Below are 21,993 nucleotides of genomic sequence, written 5' to 3' on the forward strand. Positions count from 1 at the left end.
CCTCCAACAACTCTTATTCCACAATTCTGAGCGTATTTTCCCTCTGCTTTCCTTATTGCAACAAATCTGATCTTGGAGGCTAGAAGGCTTGTTGTGCAGCAGTGCAACCGCATATCCACTTCAATTGTACAACCTGAGTATGTTGGTTTGTCATTGAATGCCAACCCAAAACAGCAACAGGCTGTAAGTGCCCTACGTTTTACAGTATTAGGCTGCAATCCAACCCCCCCCCCCCACATACATATATCAAACTAGTACAGTGTGGGAGCCAGTGTGGTATATCAGGGACTAGGCTCTGGGAAACCAGGTTTCATATCCCACCTTGGGCATGAAGTGCTTTGGGTGATGTTCAGCCATGACCTGCCTCTCAGCCTTACCTTCCTCACAGTCCTTCAAAGTGATGTAGAAATGTGGAGAATTAAAGTGGAGTGGGTGGGAGAAAAGATAGGGAAATTTAGACTGAGAGATTTATCTACCCCCACTTCCCAGTATAAGTAATAAATAAATACACAGCAGAATTAATTACCAGCTTTTATTACTTTTTTGTTTTTAATCAAAATGGGTTATATGCATGAAAGGTTTAAATTCATTTTTAAATATTATTGAAATCATCAATGTTTCTTTTCCCAGGGGGTACTCAAGGGTATGCAGTACTGACAACTCTTTTTATTGTTAAAAAGTGTGGCACTTACTGTAACAACTTCATGGTGAGTACTGGCACCTATTTTTCTAGAGAAAAAGCACTGATCATCATTATTATGTATTTTTAAGGTGCAAAAAAGGGGGTTAATAGATGCTGTATGACATCTCTTCCTTCTTGTTCTTGCAAGTACCCTGCATTCAAGAATGGAAGAAACCAACCAGACAAATGTCCCCTATTTCATCCTTCTGGGATTTCCCAGCGCTGCAGAGCTTCAGATTCTTCTTTTTGTCCTGTTCATACTTAGCTACCTGCTGACCCTACTGGAAAATCTCATCATCATCATAGTTGTTCGGCTGAACAACAGCCTTCACAAGCCTATGTACTACTTTCTGTGCAACCTCTCTTTCCTTGAATTCTGGTATGTCACAATCATTGTCCCTAAGATGCTGGCAGATTTCCTCACACAAGACAAGCGTATCTCCTTCCAAGGCTGCCTGACACAACTGTATTTCTTTGTCACATTTGTGTGCACTGAATACATCCTTCTGGCTGTTATGGCTTATGACCGGTATTTGGCCATCTGCTACCCACTGCGATATCCAGCTATCATGAGTAATAGTTTATGTGCTCGGCTCTCAGCGGGATGCTGGATGTGCGGCTTAATTACCTCTGCAATCAAGCTTAGCTTCATCGGTCGGCTGAAATACTGTGGCACTGACAAGATCAACCACTATTTCTGTGACATTTCACCTCTCTTGAATGTATCCTGCACAGATTCTTCCATGGCTGAGCTGGCAGATTTTATCCTAGCTCTTATGGTTATCATGGTCCCACTCTGTGTTGTTGTGCTGTCCTACATCTATATCATCTCAACGGTGTTGAAGATCCCTTCAGCTCAAGGCAGAAAAAAAGCTTTCTCCACCTGCAGTTCCCATCTCACCGTTGTGGTGCTGTTCTACTCTACCACACTCTTCACCTACGCAAGGCCCAAAGCGATGTATGCCTACAACTCCAACAAAGTGGTGTCAGTGCTGTACACTGTAGTAGTGCCCCTTCTGAACCCTCTAATATATTGCCTCAGGAATAAGGAAGTAAAAGATGCACTGAGGAAGACTCTATCAGTTTAAAGAACTGATGAAGTTAGGAGTTGGAATACAGGACACCATAAACTGCTGGATAGTAGAAAACCAAAGAAGGCTGCAGTGCCCACCTAGGGGATTTCTTTTTAATCTACTTGATATGGGGATCTGATTGATTTTAAATTTTGATCATTTGCAGTTCTGGAAACTCTTCTGTCAAACTTACTCTTGGTTTGTCTCATTTATGCTGTTTCATTATTTACAATGTTGTGGCCATTGACTATACCAATTTACCTGAGAGTAAATTGAACACAGTAGGACTTACAAGTAGAAATGTATGGATTGCATCATAATGCCTTATGTGGGTGTTCAGCCTGATCACATAAGGACTAAATGTGTATGTGGGAATTAGGAATACACCGCACCCTTAACCCCTGAATACTAGGCATGTTGTTGTACCCAATCTTTCTGTGTTGGCTGGAAAGGTATGAAGGTTGCCCTAAGCATAATCAGCTGAATTCACTTTTAAGCCTTTTTACAACTGAGAATTGTAATGCAGAGGTTTCTAAGAAAATTCAGCTGAACATATTTAGAAGCACTGTTAAGATCTTTGAAAGTCAGGGGTAAAGGCGGTACATCTGGCAGTGCAAGGGAAATGGGGACAGGTGTGATGAACATGATCTGCCCCCCTGCATGCACTTTGCCTTTGCATAATCAGGCTGAATGCCTGAACAGTGCTGCAGTGTTTTTGAATTTGAGTTACACACTTCAGTGTCTTATAGCTGAGAAATTTAATTAAATGAACATGCTTGAAATAAAATGGCAAAATCAGCAATGCTGGATATATTCTGCACCTCCCTGAAACACAAATCCCAGTAATTGTGGTACGTCAACAAAAAAAGAAACAGTGAGTTTTAGCTAAGCAAGTTTTACCTATGTTAACCATGTCCATTAATTTCAATGGGTCTACTCTGAGTATCACTAAGCACAGGATTCAGTCCATGTTTTCCCCTTTTGATAACCTGACACACCTGAGCTGTATATTTTTTAGAACATTTGGAAGTTGTTTTAAGCTGCTTTTAACAATGTGTTTTAATTGTTGCAATCTGTCTTGTGATCTCAGGTTGATGGGTTAATAATAATAATAATAATAATAATAATAATAATGCTATCATCCATCTTATTTCCAGTGAATAAAATTTTGATGTTCATGTATGTGTTTATTTATTTAATAGATGGAGGGATGCTCACAAGAATCAAAATCAAGTCAATAAAATCTTCTGTGCAATGTAGAGTGAAAGAAAAATATATTAGGGACATAGAAAGCTGCCTTATACTAAGTTAGAGCACCAGTACATCTAGCTCATATTGTCAATATTTATTATTATTATTATTATTATTATTATTATTATTATTATTACGCCGCCCATCTGGCTGGGTTCCCCCAGCTACTCTGGGTGGTGTTCAGCAAAAGTTTAAAAGTACCGGGACATTAAATCATCAATCATTAACAACTTTCCTAAACAGGGCTGCGTTCAGATGTCTTCTAAACATCAGGTAGTTGTTTATTTCTTTGACATCTGATTGGAAGGCGTTCCACAGGGCGGGCACCACTACCGAGAAGGCCCTCTGCCTGGTTCCCTGTAACTTTTCTTCTTGCAGTGAGGGAACCTCGAGAAGGCCCTCGGCACTGGAAGTCAGTGTCCGGGCAGAATGATGGGGGTGGAGATGCTCCTTCAGGTATACTGGGCCGAAGCCATTTAGGGCTTTAAAGGTCATCACAAACACTTTGAATTGTGCTCAGAAACATACTGGGAGCCAATGTAGGTCTTTCAAGACCGGTGTTATGTGGTCTTGATGGCCGCTCCCAGTCACCAGTCTAGCTGCCGCATTCTGGATCAGTTGTAGTTTCCGGGTCACCTTCAAAGGTAGTACCATGTAGAGTGTATTGCAGTAGTCCAAGCGGGAGATAACCAAAGCATGCACCACTCTGGTGAGGCAGTCCCAGGGCAGATAGGATCTCAGCCTGCGTACCAGATGGAGCTGGTAGACAGCTGCCCTGGACACAGAATTGACCTGCACCTCCATGGACAGCTGTGAGTCCAAAATGACTCCCAGGCTGCACACCTGCTCCTTCAGGGACACAGTAGCCCCATTCAGGACTAGGGAGCAGAACTAGGAAACAGCTTTCACCTTTGTCCCTAGCCTGCCGGAGATCATCGACCAGCGCAACCAAGGCAGTTTCAGTCCCATGATGAGGCCTGAATCTTGATTGGAGGGGATCCAAATGGACCCCATCCTCCAGGCATGCTTGGAGTTGTTCAGCAACCACCCGCTCATTCACCTTGCCCAAGAGTGGAAGATTTGAGACTGGGCGATAGTTAGCCGTATTGGCTGGGTCTAAGGATGATTTTTTAAATAAGCGGGTTAATGACTGCCTCTTTCAGAGGGTCTGGGAAGGCTCCCTCACAGAGGGAAGCATTCACCACCCCACAGAGTCCATCGCCCAGCTCTTCCCAGCTCACTTTTATCAGCCAGGATGGGCAAGGTCAAGGAGACAGGTGGTTGGTTTCACTCATCCAACAGCCTGTCCACATCCTTGGAGGTAATAGATTGGAATTGACTCCATGCAACTCAACTAGACAGGACTCTAGCACTCTCCCACCCCAGCCCTGCTCCCACAGTGGAGTCTACCTCTTTCTGAATCTGAGCAATTTTATCTGCCAAAAACTTTGCAAAATCTTTGCAGGAGATCTTGGGGTCTTTACCAGGCCCCGATGGCAAAGGTAGTTCCATTAAATTGTGAACCACCTGAAAGAGTCTCCTGCTGCTATTTTCTGCAGATGCAATAGAGGCGGTGAAGAAAGTCATCTTCATCGTCACTATCACTGCTTGGTAGGCTCAGCGTTGACCTGTGCCCGGTCCAATTCAGAATGAGTTTTCCGCCACCGGCACTCTAGTCTCAGCTTTGTTTCATAGCCCTCAGCTCCAGGGAAAACCACGGGGCTGTCTGGGCTCCATGCAATTGGAGAGGGCACTTTGGAGCCAGACAGTTGATAGCCCTGGTTAACTCCGTATTCCAGTGGGCTACCAGGGAATCAGCTGAAAGGCCATCAGCATGGGATAAAGCATCCCCTACTATTCTCTGGAAACCATTTGGATCCATTAAGTGGCTGGGGCAGACCATCTGAATTGGTCTCACCTCCCTGGCAAGGGGAAGTGTTGTGGAGAAGTCCAGTTGCACCAGGAAGTGATCTGACCATGGCACTTATTTAGTTTCGCTTTTACTTAGTGTCAGATCACCAACACCCATGGAGGTGAACACCAGGTTTAAGGCATGTCTGCGACTATGAGTTGGGCCAAATTTATTCAGGGACAGCCCCATGGAGGCTATGCTTTCCACAAAGTCCTGAGCAGCCCCTTGTAAGGTCATGTCGGCATGGATGTTAACATCCCCTAGGATAGCCTTTCTCAACTTGTGGGTCCCCAAATGTTGTTGAACTACAACTTCCCTAGCTAGCAAGGCCAGAGCTCAGGCATTATGAGAGTTGTAGACCAACAACATCTGGGGACCAACAGGTTGAGAACCGCTGCCCTAGGACAACCAAACTAGGTGTCTCCAGGAGAATACCTGCCACAACCTGAAGCAGCTCAGACAGGGAATCCTTGGTGCAGCGGAGAGGTCGGTACACCAAAAGGAATCCTGTACTGCCCCTATTGCCCAACTTCCACAACACGCACTTAGAGAACTGGGTCTTCCCAATAGGATGCCCGGAGGCAGGGATAGTCTTCAAACAATGACTAAACCTGCCTCCTCGATAATGACGTGGTCTGGTCTTAGCATAACTCCTCCTCCTACCTGGGATCACTGAGATCGGGTGTACCAGTGCATCCCCCCATGGAACCTGCCTCAGCCATTCTGTTGGCTGAGGCCCACTCCCAGGCAGCCCTGACCCTTTCCCTTTAAGACAGAACTATACAAAACTACACAAACTATTCAAAAAGGGGGTGAAAGGGGGGGAATAATAAAAAATTACTATACTAAAATTAAACCAATCCCCATTGACCAGCAGAAGCTCTTCAGGGTTTCAGAGAGGTATCTTTTTTGCACATGTTCTGCAGTGAGGTTAGATGACATCATTGCACATGTATTTATTTCACATTCATGCCAATTTATTTGCAGGGAGGTTATAAGACATTGCACTCAGCAATTCTTATCCCACACTTTCCAGTAAGTTTTCCTGTCACTCTCCTTATCAGAAAAAGTCCTTTTAAAAAAACAAAGCAAAAGTGAGTTCATCACAAAGAACATCAAATGAACTTTAATTGAACTTTAATAGTGACAGCTGGAAGTGCCCTAATTGCATATTTCCATGCGCCATATCTTTGAAAAAAACTTTACAAGCTTTCCTGGAAACCAAAAAAATGTTGTTGCCTATGTTTAGGAAATGTAATTTGCCTTTCCCCCAGTGATCTAATACAGCATCTTAGACTAGTACAGGATAAAAGTGTTTTACACTATATACTATCTACTCCACCAGGAAAAGCTTTGCATTCATCTGTAATGCAGACTGCAGACTGTTGGTGAAAACAGTCAAGTCTTGCCAATCAGAAAACATTTTTTTGCCAGCGCAGACTTAATTTTGACGCAATTATTTATTTACAATCTATCCTCCAAAAAGGAAAAGGGTTTCTCATTTTTCAACTGTTGCCATGCAAAATCTGGATTTGGTAGGATCCTTCAAAGGAAAGCATGGTAAGTCCTTGTGTGCTGATATGGATCTTTGTTACTTAGAAGTACAATTAGAGAAAATAAAGTGAAATGCAAATATGATATAAAATGCTTCAAATATGCTGTTTGTTATTATGTATATGATGATGATGATGATGATCAGTCAAAAACCTTTATTGCATTAGCATACAGCCATAGCAAAATAAGACAAAAATACTAGAGACAAGCAACCAAACAAAATTCAAAGCGATATTACTGGCGTAATGACATTTAAATTACCCTAAGACAATAATGTAAAGATTTAGTTGCCAGCGCCAAGAATCCAAAATGCGGATGTATATAAAACATAAAATGGCCCCAAAATAGGCTCGGCACATTGGGTTGAAAAAGTAATAAAAAGAATTAAAACAGGTCCAGGTCTAGGACACACTACCCAGTCAGAGTAGCCCTGAGTTTCAGAGCCTGCACTATAAAGATTGCCACCCCACGTGAAATTTGGGGATTTGCGTCCACAAGAAGCGATTTCAAACAGTCTTCCTTAGATGTAATGGTGGACGGGATCAAGAGGAGGAGCTTAGGTCTTATTGGCTCATAAATAGGGCAGTAGAAAAAGAAATGTATGAAGTCCTCTACTTCATTCATTGTGCATGGACATAAACGCTGAGTAATAGGGGTCTTAGAGTAAATCCCCTGCAGGAAGGCCGTGGGTATAGAATGGAAACGGGCCATAGTAAACGCTCTTCTCAAATTGGGCTCCGTCAGGTCTATCAAGTAGTTGGCAAGTGATCTTACCACTTTCACTTTAGGGAGCCACATGGAGAGGCGAGCTGTAATGGACTGTGCCCGGTCCATGGCCTCGTCTCTTGTAAGAATCCAGGCCCGGATTTTATGTTGGTCCCAAGATGACAGCGTGTCGAGATCTGGGAGGGAGTAGCGTGCAGTAATAGTCTCCATGGCCTTGGACCATTTGTTGGTATGAGAACAAGTTAAAAAGGCTTGCCTAGCTAGTAGGGAACCTGGGGCATTGATTAATTTACAGTAAAAACTAATGATTCTAATGTGGGCTCTCGCAACAATGGAGGGGAGGCCCAGTTCTATTCTTAACTGTGCAGCAACTGAGCCCTTGGGGAGGCCCAGTATCTTTCGTGCAAAAGAGTTTTGCAGAATCTCCAGCCATTGTAGTGTTTTTAAATTCCACCCCCAGATTTCAACCCCATACAGTAACATCGGGAGGACTTTGCTGATAAATGCTTTTCTGATTGGTGGAACCAACTGGCCGCCTTTTGCATAGAAGAATTTCTCCAAGGCTTTGATGGTTCTACGGGCAGCCAGGATGGTCATATTTAGGTGAGCTGACCAGCTAAGCCCATGCTGAAAAGTGATACCCAAATACTTGAATGCTGAACAATATTCAATAGAGTGGCCCTCAAAATTCCAGAAAGGCTTCCGAGTTTTCGTGCCAAAAGTAAGAATTTTGGTTTTGGCGAAATTGATTTTGAGGGAGTTGGTATCACAATATGTCATGAGCCCTCTGAGCATGTTGTTTAAGCCCTGCTTGGTTAAAGACAGTATCACCATGTCGTCCGCATAGAGTAATATGGGGATCTTGAGCTGTTGTAAAGAGGGGGCAGATTGATTTAGGGCCTTCATGGTTGTAACGATGTCATTGATGTAGAAATTGAATAGAAAAGGGGCCAAGAGGCAGCCCTGTTTGACCCCTTTATTCAGAGGGAAAGGATCAGATAGAGCTCCCAGAGGGCCGAATTTTACTCTGGCCGATATGTCATTATGAATTTCCATAAGAAGGTGGAGGAGTCTCTTATCTATGTTAGTGTAACTAAGCTTCTGCCATAGCCTATCTCTGGGGATGGAGTCAAAAGCGGAGGTCATTGTTACTTAGAAGTACAATTAGAGAAAATAAAGTGAAATGCAAATATGATATAAAATGCTTCAAATATGCTGTTTGTTATTATGTATATTTACTAGAAAGTGGGTTCTATGGAGTTCAGTAGAACTTTCTCCCAATTTAGCAACCTTCATATCTATCTATTCCAATATAGAGGCCATATGGCACTATTTACACTGATTAGAACAAAATTTAAAAATATGTAATAAAACTGCTGAAAATAAAGAAAAAATGTATATTTGTTTTCTGGGAAGAATAGAACAAAAATATATAATAAATTCAATACTTTTGCAGCACACCATGAACACCGTTGTACTCATCAAATTATATATAATTTGTTTTTTATGCTTTTATATAAATAACAAACAATTTTCACTTGTTTGCCGCTGAAAATTATGAGAAGCTATTTGGAAAGTAGATTTATTTATCTATTTAGGAAAGGGCATTTATACAAATTATGAAATAAGACTTTGCTCTTATCCATCAGGGCTTTTTAAAACACTCTTATGATTCAGAAGATCTTTCTGTGGATCTAACCTATTGACATTGCAACCTTTAGTTCATAACTACAAAAAAACAAAAACAAAACACCCTTCTACTGAACCCAGTAGGGCTTAATTCAGAGTAAACACAAATAGAATGATGAAAGACTTTTCACCATCAAGCGTTATATTTTATCCAATGTGATCCGTTGGGGGCCACTGAACATCAGCACTAAAGCAGTGAATAGACTTAAACAGGATGGAAGCAATTCTAGTCATTACATCAAGTTAAATGAATGTACTCAGATACAAATATATGGAAATGCTGGAGTGCTGGTACTGTCCCATAGAAAGGCTGAATTAAAAACAGAGCAATAACATCTTTTTTTATCCTGGAGAAACATGGGCTTTTAATTTTATTCTTAAATGCTAGTCCCTCCTGGAGCACGAGGGGCTTTTTAACTTGTGAAGTACAATCATGCAATCATATGCATGTTAATTTGGAAGTAAATCATGCTATGTGTTCTGTAGGGCTCTCTTCCAAGTCATAGGATTACACTAACAGTGTTATTCAAAACTATTTTCCTTATTCCCCAGAAAATAAATGATGCTATTGATTGATTGATTGATTGATTGATTGATTCATTATTATTTATTTTATCATGTCGCATCTAGTTGGTACCTCCAACTGGTATTTGATCCAGTGGGGTGAGAAAGAGCCAGTTTTCAGTGACTGCCCCTTTCCTTTGCACCCTGCTGCACTACATCCCATAACATTTTGAAGCTCTGCCAACTCTCTGGAGCATATATTTGGAAGTGCAGGGATTTGGGAGAGATGAGAAGTGACCAACAAAAATGTTTAAATATAAGGGAGGGGAGCGAAGGTTTGCTCTTCTGCCGACTGGACTGAGGGAGTCAGGCACGGGTGGCTTTTATGCATGGCTCGCTGGCTTTTCACTTTGCATTGATGACACTGATCCTCATTTTGGGCCAGGGCTGTGTGGCCACCCTATGAATTGTGAAATTAGGATTTGTTTGTCTCAAGCTGCATCACTTTTTGCTTAAGCTGCACTGAGGTGGGGGCTATAGCTTGCTATAGCTACTGGATGTCCCAGAAAATTAGATTGTAAAAAACCCCTCATATTTTGAAACAAACAAAACTAATTTGGGTGCTGGGTTCTTTTTCTAATCACTGTAAGTGTTTTTTCTATGCAGAACTGGCATTCAGTCACGGAGAGACAGAACCAATCCAGTGTTAGAGATTTCATTCTTCTGGGCTTCCCAACACCCCTGGAATTCCAAATCTTGCTCTTCACATTGTTCCTCATTGTCTACATTTTGGTTTTGTCTGAGAACGTCATAATAATGCTGACAGTCTGGGTGAACAACAACCTCCACACTCCCATGTACTTCTTTCTGTGGAACTTGTCCTTCTTAGAGATCTGGTACATCACCGTCACCCTGCCAAAGGCTATGGTGAACTTTGTGATAGAGAGCAATCTGATCTCCTTTGTGGGATGCATGATGCAACTCTATTTCTTCCTGGCATTGGGCTGCACTGAGTGTGTCCTCCTTGCCGTCATGGCCTATGACCGCTACGTTGCCATCTGCTACCCTTTGCGCTACCAGGTAATCATGACACGAACTCTCTGTATCCAGCTGGCAGCTGGATCATGGATGAGTGGCTTTTTCATCTCAACGTGGAAAGTCCTCCTAATATCTCAGTTGACATACTGTGGCCCCAATATCATAAATCACTTCTTCTGTGATGTATCCCCACTTCTGAACTTGTCTTGCACTGATATGTCCATGTCTGAGCTGACAGATTTCATATTAGCTTTGTTTATCCTACTGACTCCCCTTTGTGTCACTATCATGTCCTACATTTATATCATCTCCACCATCCTACGCATTTCCTCAGCCAAAGGCCGCCAGAAAGCATTCTCCACTTGTGCATCTCACCTTACTGTGGTAGTGATCTTCTACTCTGCCAGTATTTTCATCTATGCCCGCCCCAGGGCCATCAGCTCCCTCAATTCGAGCAAACTTGTTTCACTTCTTTATGCTGTCATAGTCCCCCTTTGCAACCCGATTATTTACTGTCTCAGGAACAATGAAGTGAAACAGGCACTGAAGAAAACCCTGTTGCGGAAGCCATAAGGAAGCCTTTTTATAGCCAGGGCAGATTTAGGTTTCATGAGGCCCTAAGCTGCTGAAGATAATGGGACCCTTTATATGTCCAGCTGTCCTTTGTCAAGAACAATTTTTTGCTGTTTTTTATGTTGAATATATGCTATATGGTAATTTATGGACCTAATAGGTATCTAAAGCCATTTGCCACTGTTGCTTTATGTAGGTTTTATTTTATTTCTTTTTTAATCTTATATTTTGGAAATGTACATCCAGTTTTTTCCCTTTAACCTTTTTTGGGCCCCCAAGAGAGTGGGGCCCTAAGCTATAGCTTGCTTAGCTTATACGTAAATCCGGCACTGCTTATGACTGATATGGAGACTGCTATTAGCACAGAATACCATAGCCTGAGTGGTGCTCCTTACTAGACACATGTCACACCTGTGCTAAGGGAACTTCACAGGTTGTCTATTAAGTACCAAGCCAGATTTAAAGTTATGTTACTAAAATATAAAGCCCCAAACAGCTCTGGACTATGTTATCTGAAAGAACCAATTGCCCTCCATTAAGCTCCGCAAATGGAACAAATTTAGCCTTTCCATGAACTTCTGGTTATCAACTTCTGGTGATGCGGAGACAGACCTTGTGTCTGGTGGCACTGGTGTTATGGAAAGCACTCCCTGCTGAAATACAAGAGGACACACCTATATTAGCATTGCACTGGGCTTTGAAGACACAGACATTCCCTTGGTCTCTCAAAATATTTCAAGCACTGTGTTGTTTTAATGGGATTGTTTTACTGCACGTTTTAATGATGGTGGTTTATGTTTCAATGTTTTATTGTGTGTGTAACAACAACAGCAACAATTTATTTATACTCCACCCATCTGGCTGGGTTATGGATTAATTATGGATGTTTATATTTTAATATTTGTGCAACTGGTTTTTATATTTGTAAACCACTTAGAAATCTATTTTGGCATTCGGTTCTATACAAATTTAACAAAAGCAACAACAGTAATCCAGGGAAGAGTTCAGATTTAATGTTACAGAGAAGTAAGTAGCAGGCTGCTCTTGCCTATTAGAAAGGCAAGCACAGCTGTTTTTTGAAGCAGCCAGGGAGCAGAGAAGCTTTTTTGGCTTAAGGGTCACATTCCAAAGCTTAAATGCTGGTAGTGTGCAGGGCCAAATCTAAAAGTTGGGGGGGGGGAGGAGGAAGCCACCTACAAAGCCCATAGAGACACCCATACACTTCTCCCCTTCAATCACATCAATATTCTATTAATTCACACACATTTAGATGTTTAACGTATCCTGAAACAATGATAAAGGGGCACTGCTAAGAGTACTACATGCCCCACAGGTATGCTTAATATGTACAAGAAAACACGCTTTTAGGGTTGCATCTCCAGCCCTCTGGAATAAGTAGCCAGTAGCTTTTAACTTCTTCAAGTAAAATGCCTTCCAGAATCTCTCTAACAAACCAAGATACTCATAAGTCATTTCCAAAATTAAATTTAGTGCGTGTGTGCGCGTTAACATCTGACTGCAGCAATAACAGGACTGTCCTAAGGGCTATGGTGCTGAGTACTTAAACTGATGTGTAGTCAGATGCTCTGCATGGCTCAAATCCTACAAAGTTCATTGAAATCAATGAAATTGAAGTAGACGTATTTGTTAATTTCATTGAGTCTCCTCTGAGTAGTATTAACTAATATATAAATTCCTCTAATATGCATTTTATATTGCTGGTATATACAATTTAATGCACACCTCCCCCAATGTATACAATATAAACATTATTTTGTTGGAGAACTGCATTGCAAAATTCAGGGACGAGAAACTTTTGAAGAAATAGCTTCATTGAGTTGCTGCATTCTGGATCAGTTGAATTTCTCTTGCATCCCTATTCTGAATATGACTCAGTTTTATACCACTCAGAAGTTAGTTCAGGGGGGCTGACTCCCTGGTATGTTTGCAATGGATGGTGGTCTTAATTTCACTGAACTCAGTTTCCGGAGAGCCACAGCCTTAGATTTTGAGAAACAAAGATGTATTTTTCATGTGTGTCTTTTTCATGGGTGTCTTCAAAGGTTAGCAACCTTTTGGAAGGAAGTCTCGTGGAAATTACATATAGCTAAGAATATAAATTGAGGAGGTTTCATTCACAAACCACAGTATATTCTCATGTTACTGTATGTCTCCTGCATAACATATGTGTCTCATAACATAAACTACAGGGGGAATCCCCAACTATGCAAGGAATGGGATTTAACTATTGGGTTAAAATGTTTGTATATCTTGAGATAATTTAGTCTTGTCTTTTTTCTTTTAGGGAAAGCTATGAAAAGGGAGCAGACAAGTTATTTTTTAAAAAACTGTGTTTCAGAGGAAAAAACATTAACAATAAAGGTATTTTATTGGATAATCTGAATTTTTTGTCTGCAAGATTCATTTGTTATGGCATGTTAGCATATGTAAAGTGGCATTACATTTATGCTATTATTTATTTATATAATAATAATAATAAGAAGAAGAATGACAATGGCAACAACAATTTATTTGTACCCCGCCCATCTGACTGGGTTGCCCCAGCAACTCTAGGCAGCTTCCAATATATATTGCTTGATTAATAAAACCTCAGAGTGGTTTACAAAAATTCATCAGTAGAAAACATTCTAAAACAAGTGTTTTAGGTATTCAAAAATATTTTTAATCAACAATGGGTAAAGCCAGATTAAGGCACCCATTAGCTTTTACATATCTGAATAGGCTTGCCAAAAAAGAAAAAAAAGAAAAAAGAAAAGAAATGGTAGGCACTGGAATGAAAGGGCCTGCTGAGGTGAACAGTGTGAACAAAAAGGAAATTCCAAAGCTTGGGTGCTGCCACACCGAAAGATCAATTTCTTGCAAGTGCTTGAAGCAGTAAAGTGGGTATATAAACTGGTCCCAGTCTTTTAGGGGCTTTATGTACTAATAGTAACACCCTGAACTTGACCCAGTAACTGATTGGCAACTAGCGCAGGTCTCTGAGCAGAGGTGCTACATGTTGGCCACAGCATTCCACACTTACTGCAGATTTCAGATCCAGGGCAAGAGAAGCCCCACATAGTAATCCATTCACTTATCAAAATTTATGAAAAGATTGTATGTGTAGAAGACAACTGCTATGTAAAGAAACTCTCCAAACCCTTCTAGTACAGTGGTACCTTGGTTTACAACCATAATCCCTTCTGGAGGTCCGGTTGTAAACCAAGGCACGCTTTCACCAATGGGGTCTCCAAAATAAAAAAGGGTTGCAATCCCCCTCCCCCCAATGAGTTGTAATCCAAAAAAGGGACACACACTTCTGGGTTTGATGTGGTTGTAATCCAGAACGGTTGTAATCCAAAACGGCTACAAACCAAGGTACCACTATATGTTGCTAATGCATCAGAACATTGCTGTTCCATTATGTTCAGTAGACACATTATGTTTCCAAGAGTTCACAAGATGTTTATACAAGGTTCACAAACAGTACATTAAAGCAACTGACCAGCTGCATGCGCTGACTGTGATGAGCTTTTCATACCTGCTTAAGAGCTACCTGTTCATTCAGACTTTTATTGGTTGCTCTTTCCCAGCTTGAAAGGATGCGTGTTCCTGGTTTCAGTGGGTAGAATTTTATAACAAATAAAATACATACAGTAACAGTGTTCTGTGTTGTGTAGGCTCCTATGGTGTAAGTAATGGACCCCACCTACTAGCCTCCTCCCTAAAATATCACTGGTTTGCTCATTTCTATATATAAGGTGCCTACATTCTGCATGGACTGGTTGCATGGCAACATGTGCAAATGGCTTTAGATACCTACTAGGTCCATAAATTACGATATAGCATATATTCAACACAAAAAACAGCAACAATTTGTTGTTGACAAAGGATAGCTGGACATATAAAGGGCCCCATTACCTTCAGTAACTTAGGGCCTCATCAAACCTAAATCCAGCCCTGATTTTTATCTCATCATGTTTTCTATGGACTTTGTCTTACACTCTCACATTACTTACATCAACTGTGCATAGTTAAACTGTGGAATTTGGGGGGGGGGATTGTATTGAATTTGTCTTAATTTGTGGCTCATTTGATAAAATTTGGAAAATCAATAAAAATTATTTGTCCACTCTGAAGAAAAAGCAACTATGGAATTTGGACCCACATCATGCAATAATGGCCACCAATATGGATGACTTTAAAAGAGGACTAACTAGAGTAGTGGCGGACTTTGGGGTCTCAAATTTCAGTGGCACCTTATGCGGCTTCAAAATTTGCCACTTCCACAGACAGGAAAGAAGAAAAAGCTTTATGGAAATTCTGGCCAACAGATTTCAGCACAGAACTAGTTATATCTAGGAGTTTGATGTCCCTGGATGTACAGGAGCAGTCTACATGTATTTCCCACACATTTCTTGGAGGTCTTCTGCTACTTTACATTTAGAGAGAGAGAGAGAGAGAGAGAGAGAGAGAGAGTTAAAAACCCAAATGACAAATTTTGTTTTCTTGTGAGTGCTTTCAAAACCTAGTATCTTAAAATGTGTAACAGTTTTAATCTACATGTATAAACTTCCTTGTTGTTAATTTATCTGTATAGCAAATCTATAGCCAGCACACTGCAAAACCCCTCACTGTTATGCAGATGTTTAATTTACACTTAGAAAATGTTACATCTGCTCTGCATTTCCGAACATAGTAACACTCTGGGGATTGAGTCCGAAGTGAGCACCATTTACTTAAAGAGAGAAAACTATTACAAGAAACAAGAACACAATCCAACTGAGGTAAGTTCTTCCCACTTTAAATACATTCATAGATACATTCATGTATTTCAGTGGGAGAAGGCAAAATCCCTGAAGATCTTGATTTAACTATAAATAGAAGGTGCACGGCTTTGGAGTAAAGAGGTTTCTGAGTCATGCAAATGTACAGTTTGTACACCTTCCTTGGATTAACGGAGGTGAGAGATTATTCTTGATTCTTGATCATAGTAATGTTGTAGCATGTATATGAATAGATTTTCTAAAATTATTACAGACAGTTGAAACTGATAATTATTGTGTGTTACACAAATTTCCTATTTTAAATTTCTGCTCCATAGCTAGGAGCTGCAATATTTTGAAACATCCACATTTTTTATTCTTTTTATTCTGAAGCTTTTGATGTTATTGGATGAGAGATGGTGAATCCTTTGAAGAAGGGTTTAGGTCATCTTTACATAAGTACTTTCTGACATATCTCCAGGTCTGCTAAAAGGAAAATAGGTAATGCAAGCTGGCTTTTTAAAAGCATGTAAAAGCATGTAACTGCATGTTTTTATATTTAAAAAGCATGTAACTGCATGTTTTTATATTTATTTTTTTCATTAGCTATTACGGAGGCTGTTGAAGAGAAAGAGTAGTAGCCATTATATTTTCTAGGGATGGAATGCACTTCTTAACCACATTCACAATCATGTTTTGGAACAATACATAGTGTAAGTTATTTATAAGATAAATGCAACAAATTGTGTACTTGGAACCTGCACTGTACATGAGGATCATTTGTCAGTCCTTCAAGCAGAGTGCCCACACTCTACATGGGCTAATAAAAATGATAGTTGCTGAAGGCCCTGCATGTGCATCAGAGCTGTAAAAGGAAATGATATGTGGACTTGGAGAGAACCCTCCTCTCCAGTTCAAAAGTACATGACATCTGGGAAGTAGACAAAAGTCTACTATACCATGCTTCTAGTAGTCACATTTGCTTGTTTCTCCAGATGGTGTGTCCCCCATCTCCAAGTCTGCCAACCCCCCCCCCCCCCGATCTTGGAAAACAGTCTGATATTAGCCTTGAGCAGAAACTGGAATTTTGATAAGGGAATTATTAGCAGGATGGAAAATTCTTTGTTCTTCTCCTGGTCAATGTATCTTATTTAAAACTGAGTAAGAACCACTGGGGATCACAGTGGGTAGGAAATACCAAAAACCAACTGACTACCATAAGAAACGTGTATATGCAGCTATGACTTGATATTAATCAAGTCATTGGTTTCATGTATGAAGTACAGTTAAACTTTGGAACTACTCTCTGGTAACTCAAACACAATATTTTTCCACATACACATCCCCAATGATGACTCACTAATCCACTGAGATACCACTTGAGCTGTTCTTTCTCTCCTTTTCATATTGTATGAATAAAAAGAAAGGAGCCCTATGGGGTGTATGGCTTTCATGAGTTTTGGGTTGTATGCACGTGCTGAACTCAGTGATTTATCTGCCACAGAGACACATCAACTTACACAATGACTCTATAATGAGCTCCTCTTTGGGGGAGAATAGGTCTCTTTTTTCATATTACAAAAAAAATAGTAAAAATGAAGCACATTGAAAAGATTTGCATATTGCGAGAATTGACAATACTGTCTGCATCTAGGGGTAGTCAATATTTTGTATGATGTTCTGTCTAGGAGCATAGAAAAATAAAGATCTTCCTTATGCTCACTCACACAACTGATCTATTTAGCTCAGTATTGTCTACCCACTGATCTTCAACTGGTCAGGACTTACCTTATCTCTCTCGCCCTGACCTAGCCACTGTGATCCATGCGACGGTCACCTCCAGACTGGATTATTGTAACTCGCTCTACGTGGGGCTGCCCTTGAGACTGACCCAGAAACTCCAGCGGGTGCAGAATGCCGCGGCGAGACTCCTTATGGGGTCTTCGCTGCGAGATCACATTCATCCGGTACTATACCAGCTGCACTGGCTCCCGGTGGAGTACAGGATCAGGTTTAAGGTGCTGGTTTTAACCTTTAAAGCCCTATACGGCCTAGGACCCTCGTACCTACGGGACCGCCTCTCCTGGTATGCCCCACAGAGAAACCTACGGTCTGCAAATAATAACATCCTCAAGGTCCCAGGCCTCAGAGAGGTTAGGCTGGCCTCAACTAGAGCCAGGGCCTTCTCGGCTGCGGCTCCAATCTGGTGGAATGCTCTGTCACAAGAGACTAGGGCCCTGCGGGACTTGACATCTTTCCGCAGGGCCTGCAAGACAGAGTTGTTCCGCCAGGCCTTTGATCAGGGCGCAGCCTGACTCCCTCCTCTGGCAACCTGCACAGAACTTTGCTTAATTGGTTGCCATCAATTTGATTTAATTAATTTTTATAATGAAATATTTTTAGATTGTGTGATTATTTGATTTTTTGATTATTTGATTGTTGTTAGCCGCCCTGAGCCCGGCTTCGGCTGCGGAAGGGCGGGATATAAATAAAATTTATTATTATTATTATTATTATTACTACTCATGACCTGATCCAGGAGCACTACCACCATGCAGTTGTAAGGTAGCATATTACGAGATGGGTACCCAAATGCATGTTTCAGTTAAAAGTGGGTCCTCAGTCTGAAAAGGCTGAAGATAACTGGCCTACACGTATTGGCAGCAGATGTCCAGGATCTCAGGCAGCTGTCATACTTAGCTCTTTCTGGAGAGTCTGGAGATTGCACCTGGGACCTGTTGTAGTCAAATCAGATGAACAAGAGCTATCAATCACAGGCAAGAGAGGACTCAATCATGTTATCCCTGGCTTGCAGTTGGAATAATACAGAACAGCAAGTGAAGCATCATACTATTCTACTAATACGGGGAGTTGGGGACCAATTTCCTAAACCAGTATAAATGCCCACCAATTCATTTTCACTGGGCAAGGCAAGGTAACAGCTCTGACAGTCTGATTTAGGAAAATATTATGAAGCCCATTTTAGAATGATGGTATCATACATTTGAAAAACCTCAGTTAAGTGCAAGATTAATGAGGTTGCAGCATGGCCATGTACAGCAGATGCATGTATCATACAAGAGCTTGACATTTTGTCAAGTGTACATTTTGTGGCAATCTTGGATCTGTTGCTTCTCAATGAAAGCAGCAGAGCATTCTCATTTCCATCTAGTGTAAAGGCCATATTTCACAAGGCAGTGTAGAAAAATTACACACATTGAAAACTTACTTGCAGAATAAATAACAGAGCAGTCAATATTAGGTGAAACCAGATATATTGTTATTATAGTTGTTGCTGTATTCTAGATGTTGTTTATTTGATATTTTAAAGAGTCCACAAAACCATCTCTTGCAAAAATCTGTTCACACTTGCATTTGTCTTCCAGAACTGAAATAATTTCAAGAAAGACAAACCTTGCACTGTATTCATCGGTTCTTATTTTAAAAAGAGAGAAATAAAATGTTGTGGGAAATGGATAATGTTGCTGTTAACTGTGGAAATCCCATAATATGTTATCATATGACATAGACAGCAATGGAGACAGAAGGCACGATTCTGCTTTAAAGCCCCCATCATAATTACAACCCATGTTCTTTATGGTCAAGAAAAGAAAATGGAAAACCACACAATGGTTACACAATTCATCTTAGCGGGTTTCCAAGGCAATCTAGAACTACAGCTGGCTCTCTCTATTCTCTTCCTGCTGTTATATGTCATTACCTTAATAGGAAATATTGGAATGATAACCATCATCACTACTGATGGCCAACTGCAAAGTCCTATGTATTTTTTCTTGAAAAACTTATCCTTTTTGGATGTCTGCTACTCTTCAGTCATCACTCCCAAAGCCATGCTGAGTTTTGCTACTGGAAACAAGGCCATTTCCTACAATGAGTGTGCCATTCAAATGTTTTTCTTCTCTCTCTTTGGGACCACCGAATGTTTCTTCCTTGCTGTGATGGCGTATGATCGGTTCACTGCCATCTGCAATCCGCTGCTTTACAATGTCACCATGTCCAAGAAGACCTGCACACTTCTGGTGGCCATTTCCTACTGTTTTGGCTTTATCAATTGTTGCACACAAACAAGCCTTTCATTCAGCTTGTCCTACTGTGAGCCAGGGGAGATCAACCAGTTCTTTTGTGATGTTCCAGCAGTCATGAAGGCCTCTTGCTCAGACACTTTTGTAAATGAAATGGTGCTTTTGGGGATGTGTGGATTTATCATTATTATCACCTCCACAACTGTCCTAATCTCGTATGGCTACATAGTAGCCACAATCCTGCGCATACCTTCGGTGGAGGGGAGACACAAGGCTTTCTCAACCTGTACTTCTCATATCATGGCTGTAGTCTTGTTCTTTGGGACAGCTTTCTTTATGTATGGCCAACCTGGAGCTCTCGCTTCTCCGAACCAAGGTAAAGTGGTATCTGTCTTCTACACTATTGTCATCCCAATGTTGAACCCATTAATCTACAGCTTGAGGAACAAGGAGGTCAAAGATGCCTTGGGAAGACTGTTTAAAAGGTTCGCTTTCATCCAGTAAACACACAGCTATATTATGGTTGGCAGTGCACAACGCTCAGTTTCTCCACTTGAGGCAAAATGGGAAGTGCTGCTTTGCCCTGTTGCTCTTGCCAACCCGACCGCCTGCTGCTGCTGCTGCTGCTGCTGTGAGCCCTGCTATATCCACTGCTGGCAGAGAAGCAGCACTGCTATCAGCACCAATTGGGGCAAGATCATGCCAATTTCAGATGAGATATTGCCACCAATGGACACACTCTTGCTCAAAATTGGTGCTGCGGGTGACTCCACCTGCTAGCCTCCTCCCTAAAACATCACTGGTTTGCTCATTTCTATATATAAGGTGCCTACATTCTGTATGGACTGGTTGCATGGCAACATGTGCAAATGACCTTAGATACCTATTAGGTCCATAAATTACGATATAGCATATATTCAACACAAAGAACAAAAACAATTTGTTGTTGACAAAGCACAGCTGGACATATAAAGGGCCTCATTACCTTCAGTAACTTAGGGCCTCATTAAACCTAAATCCAGCCCTGTTTTTATCTCAACATGTTTTCTATGGACTTTGTCTTACACTCTCACACATCAACTGTGCACAGTTAAACTGTGGAATTTGGGGGGAAATGGTATTGAATTTGTCTTAATTTGTGGCTCATTTGATAAAATTTGGAAAATCAATAAAAATGATTTGTCCACTCTGAAGAAAAACAACTATGGAATTTGGACCCACAACATGCAATAATGGCCAGCAATATGGATGACTTTAAAAGAGGACTAGAGTAGTGGCAGACCTTGGAGTCTCAAATTTCAGTGGCACCTTATGCGGCTTCAAAATTTGGCACTTTCACAGACAAGAAAGAAGAAAAAGTTTTATGGAAATTCTGGCCAACAGATTTCAGCACAGAACTAGTTATATCTAGGAGTTTGACCCAAATGACAAGTTTTGTTTTCTTGTGACTGCTTTCAAAAACCAGTATCTTAAAATGTGTAACAAATTTAATCTACATGTATAAACTTCCTTGTTGTTAATTTATCTGTATAGCAAATCTATAGCCAGCACACTGCAAAACCCCTCACTGTTATCCAGATGTTTAATTTACACTTAGAAAATGTTACATCTGCTCTGCATTTCAGAACATAGTAACACTCTGGGGACTGAGTCTGAAGTGAGCACCATTTACTTAAAGAGAGAAAACTATTACAAGAAACAAGAACACAATCCCACTGGGTTAAGTTCTTCCCACATTAAATACATTCATAGATACATTCATGTATTTCAGTGGAGGAAGGCAAAATCCCTGAAGATCTTGATTAAACTATAATAATAAGGTGCACGGCTTTGGAGTAAAGAGGTTTCTGAGTCATGCAAATGTATAGTTTGTACACCATCCTTGGAGTAACGGAGGTGATAGATGATTCATGATGATACAACCACCATAACTAACCATAGTAATGTTGTAGCATGCATATGAATAGATTTTCTAAAATTATTACAGACAGTTGAAACTGATAATTATTGTATGTTACACAAATTTAGCATTTCCTATTTTAAATTTCTGCTCCATAGCTAGGAGCTGCAATGTTTTGAAATAAGGTACATCCACATTTTTTATTCTTTTTATTCTGAAGCTTTTGATGTTATTGGATGAGAGATGGTGAACCCTTTGAAGAAGGGTTTGGATCATCTTTGC

At 40.8% G+C, this 21,993-nt stretch overlaps 2 protein-coding genes across 2 annotated transcripts; both read left to right on the plus strand.

The window, feature by feature from the left end:
• Positions 1-846: 846 nt before the first annotated feature.
• On the plus strand, positions 847-1,770 carry LOC308461552 (olfactory receptor 6Y1-like; the record flags this gene model as incomplete). Its single annotated transcript, XM_080978554.1, has 1 exon — positions 847-1,770. The coding sequence occupies one exon, from the start codon at positions 847-849 to the stop codon at positions 1,768-1,770; it is 924 nt and encodes a 307-aa protein (XP_080834680.1).
• Positions 1,771-6,437: 4,667 nt separating this feature from the next.
• Positions 6,438-20,315, plus strand: LOC308460756 (uncharacterized protein; the record flags this gene model as incomplete). The annotated part of the gene is made up of 3 exons (XM_080977281.1): positions 6,438-6,478; positions 10,058-10,995; positions 19,298-20,315. The coding sequence occupies exons 1-3, from the start codon at positions 6,476-6,478 to the stop codon at positions 20,313-20,315; spliced, it is 1,959 nt and encodes a 652-aa protein (XP_080833407.1). The 5' UTR covers positions 6,438-6,475.
• Positions 20,316-21,993: the final 1,678 nt, after the last annotated feature.

Source organism: Podarcis pityusensis (assembly GCF_964106645.2).
Source record: "Podarcis pityusensis genome assembly, chromosome: 13".
Lineage (NCBI taxonomy): Eukaryota > Metazoa > Chordata > Lepidosauria > Squamata > Lacertidae > Podarcis > Podarcis pityusensis.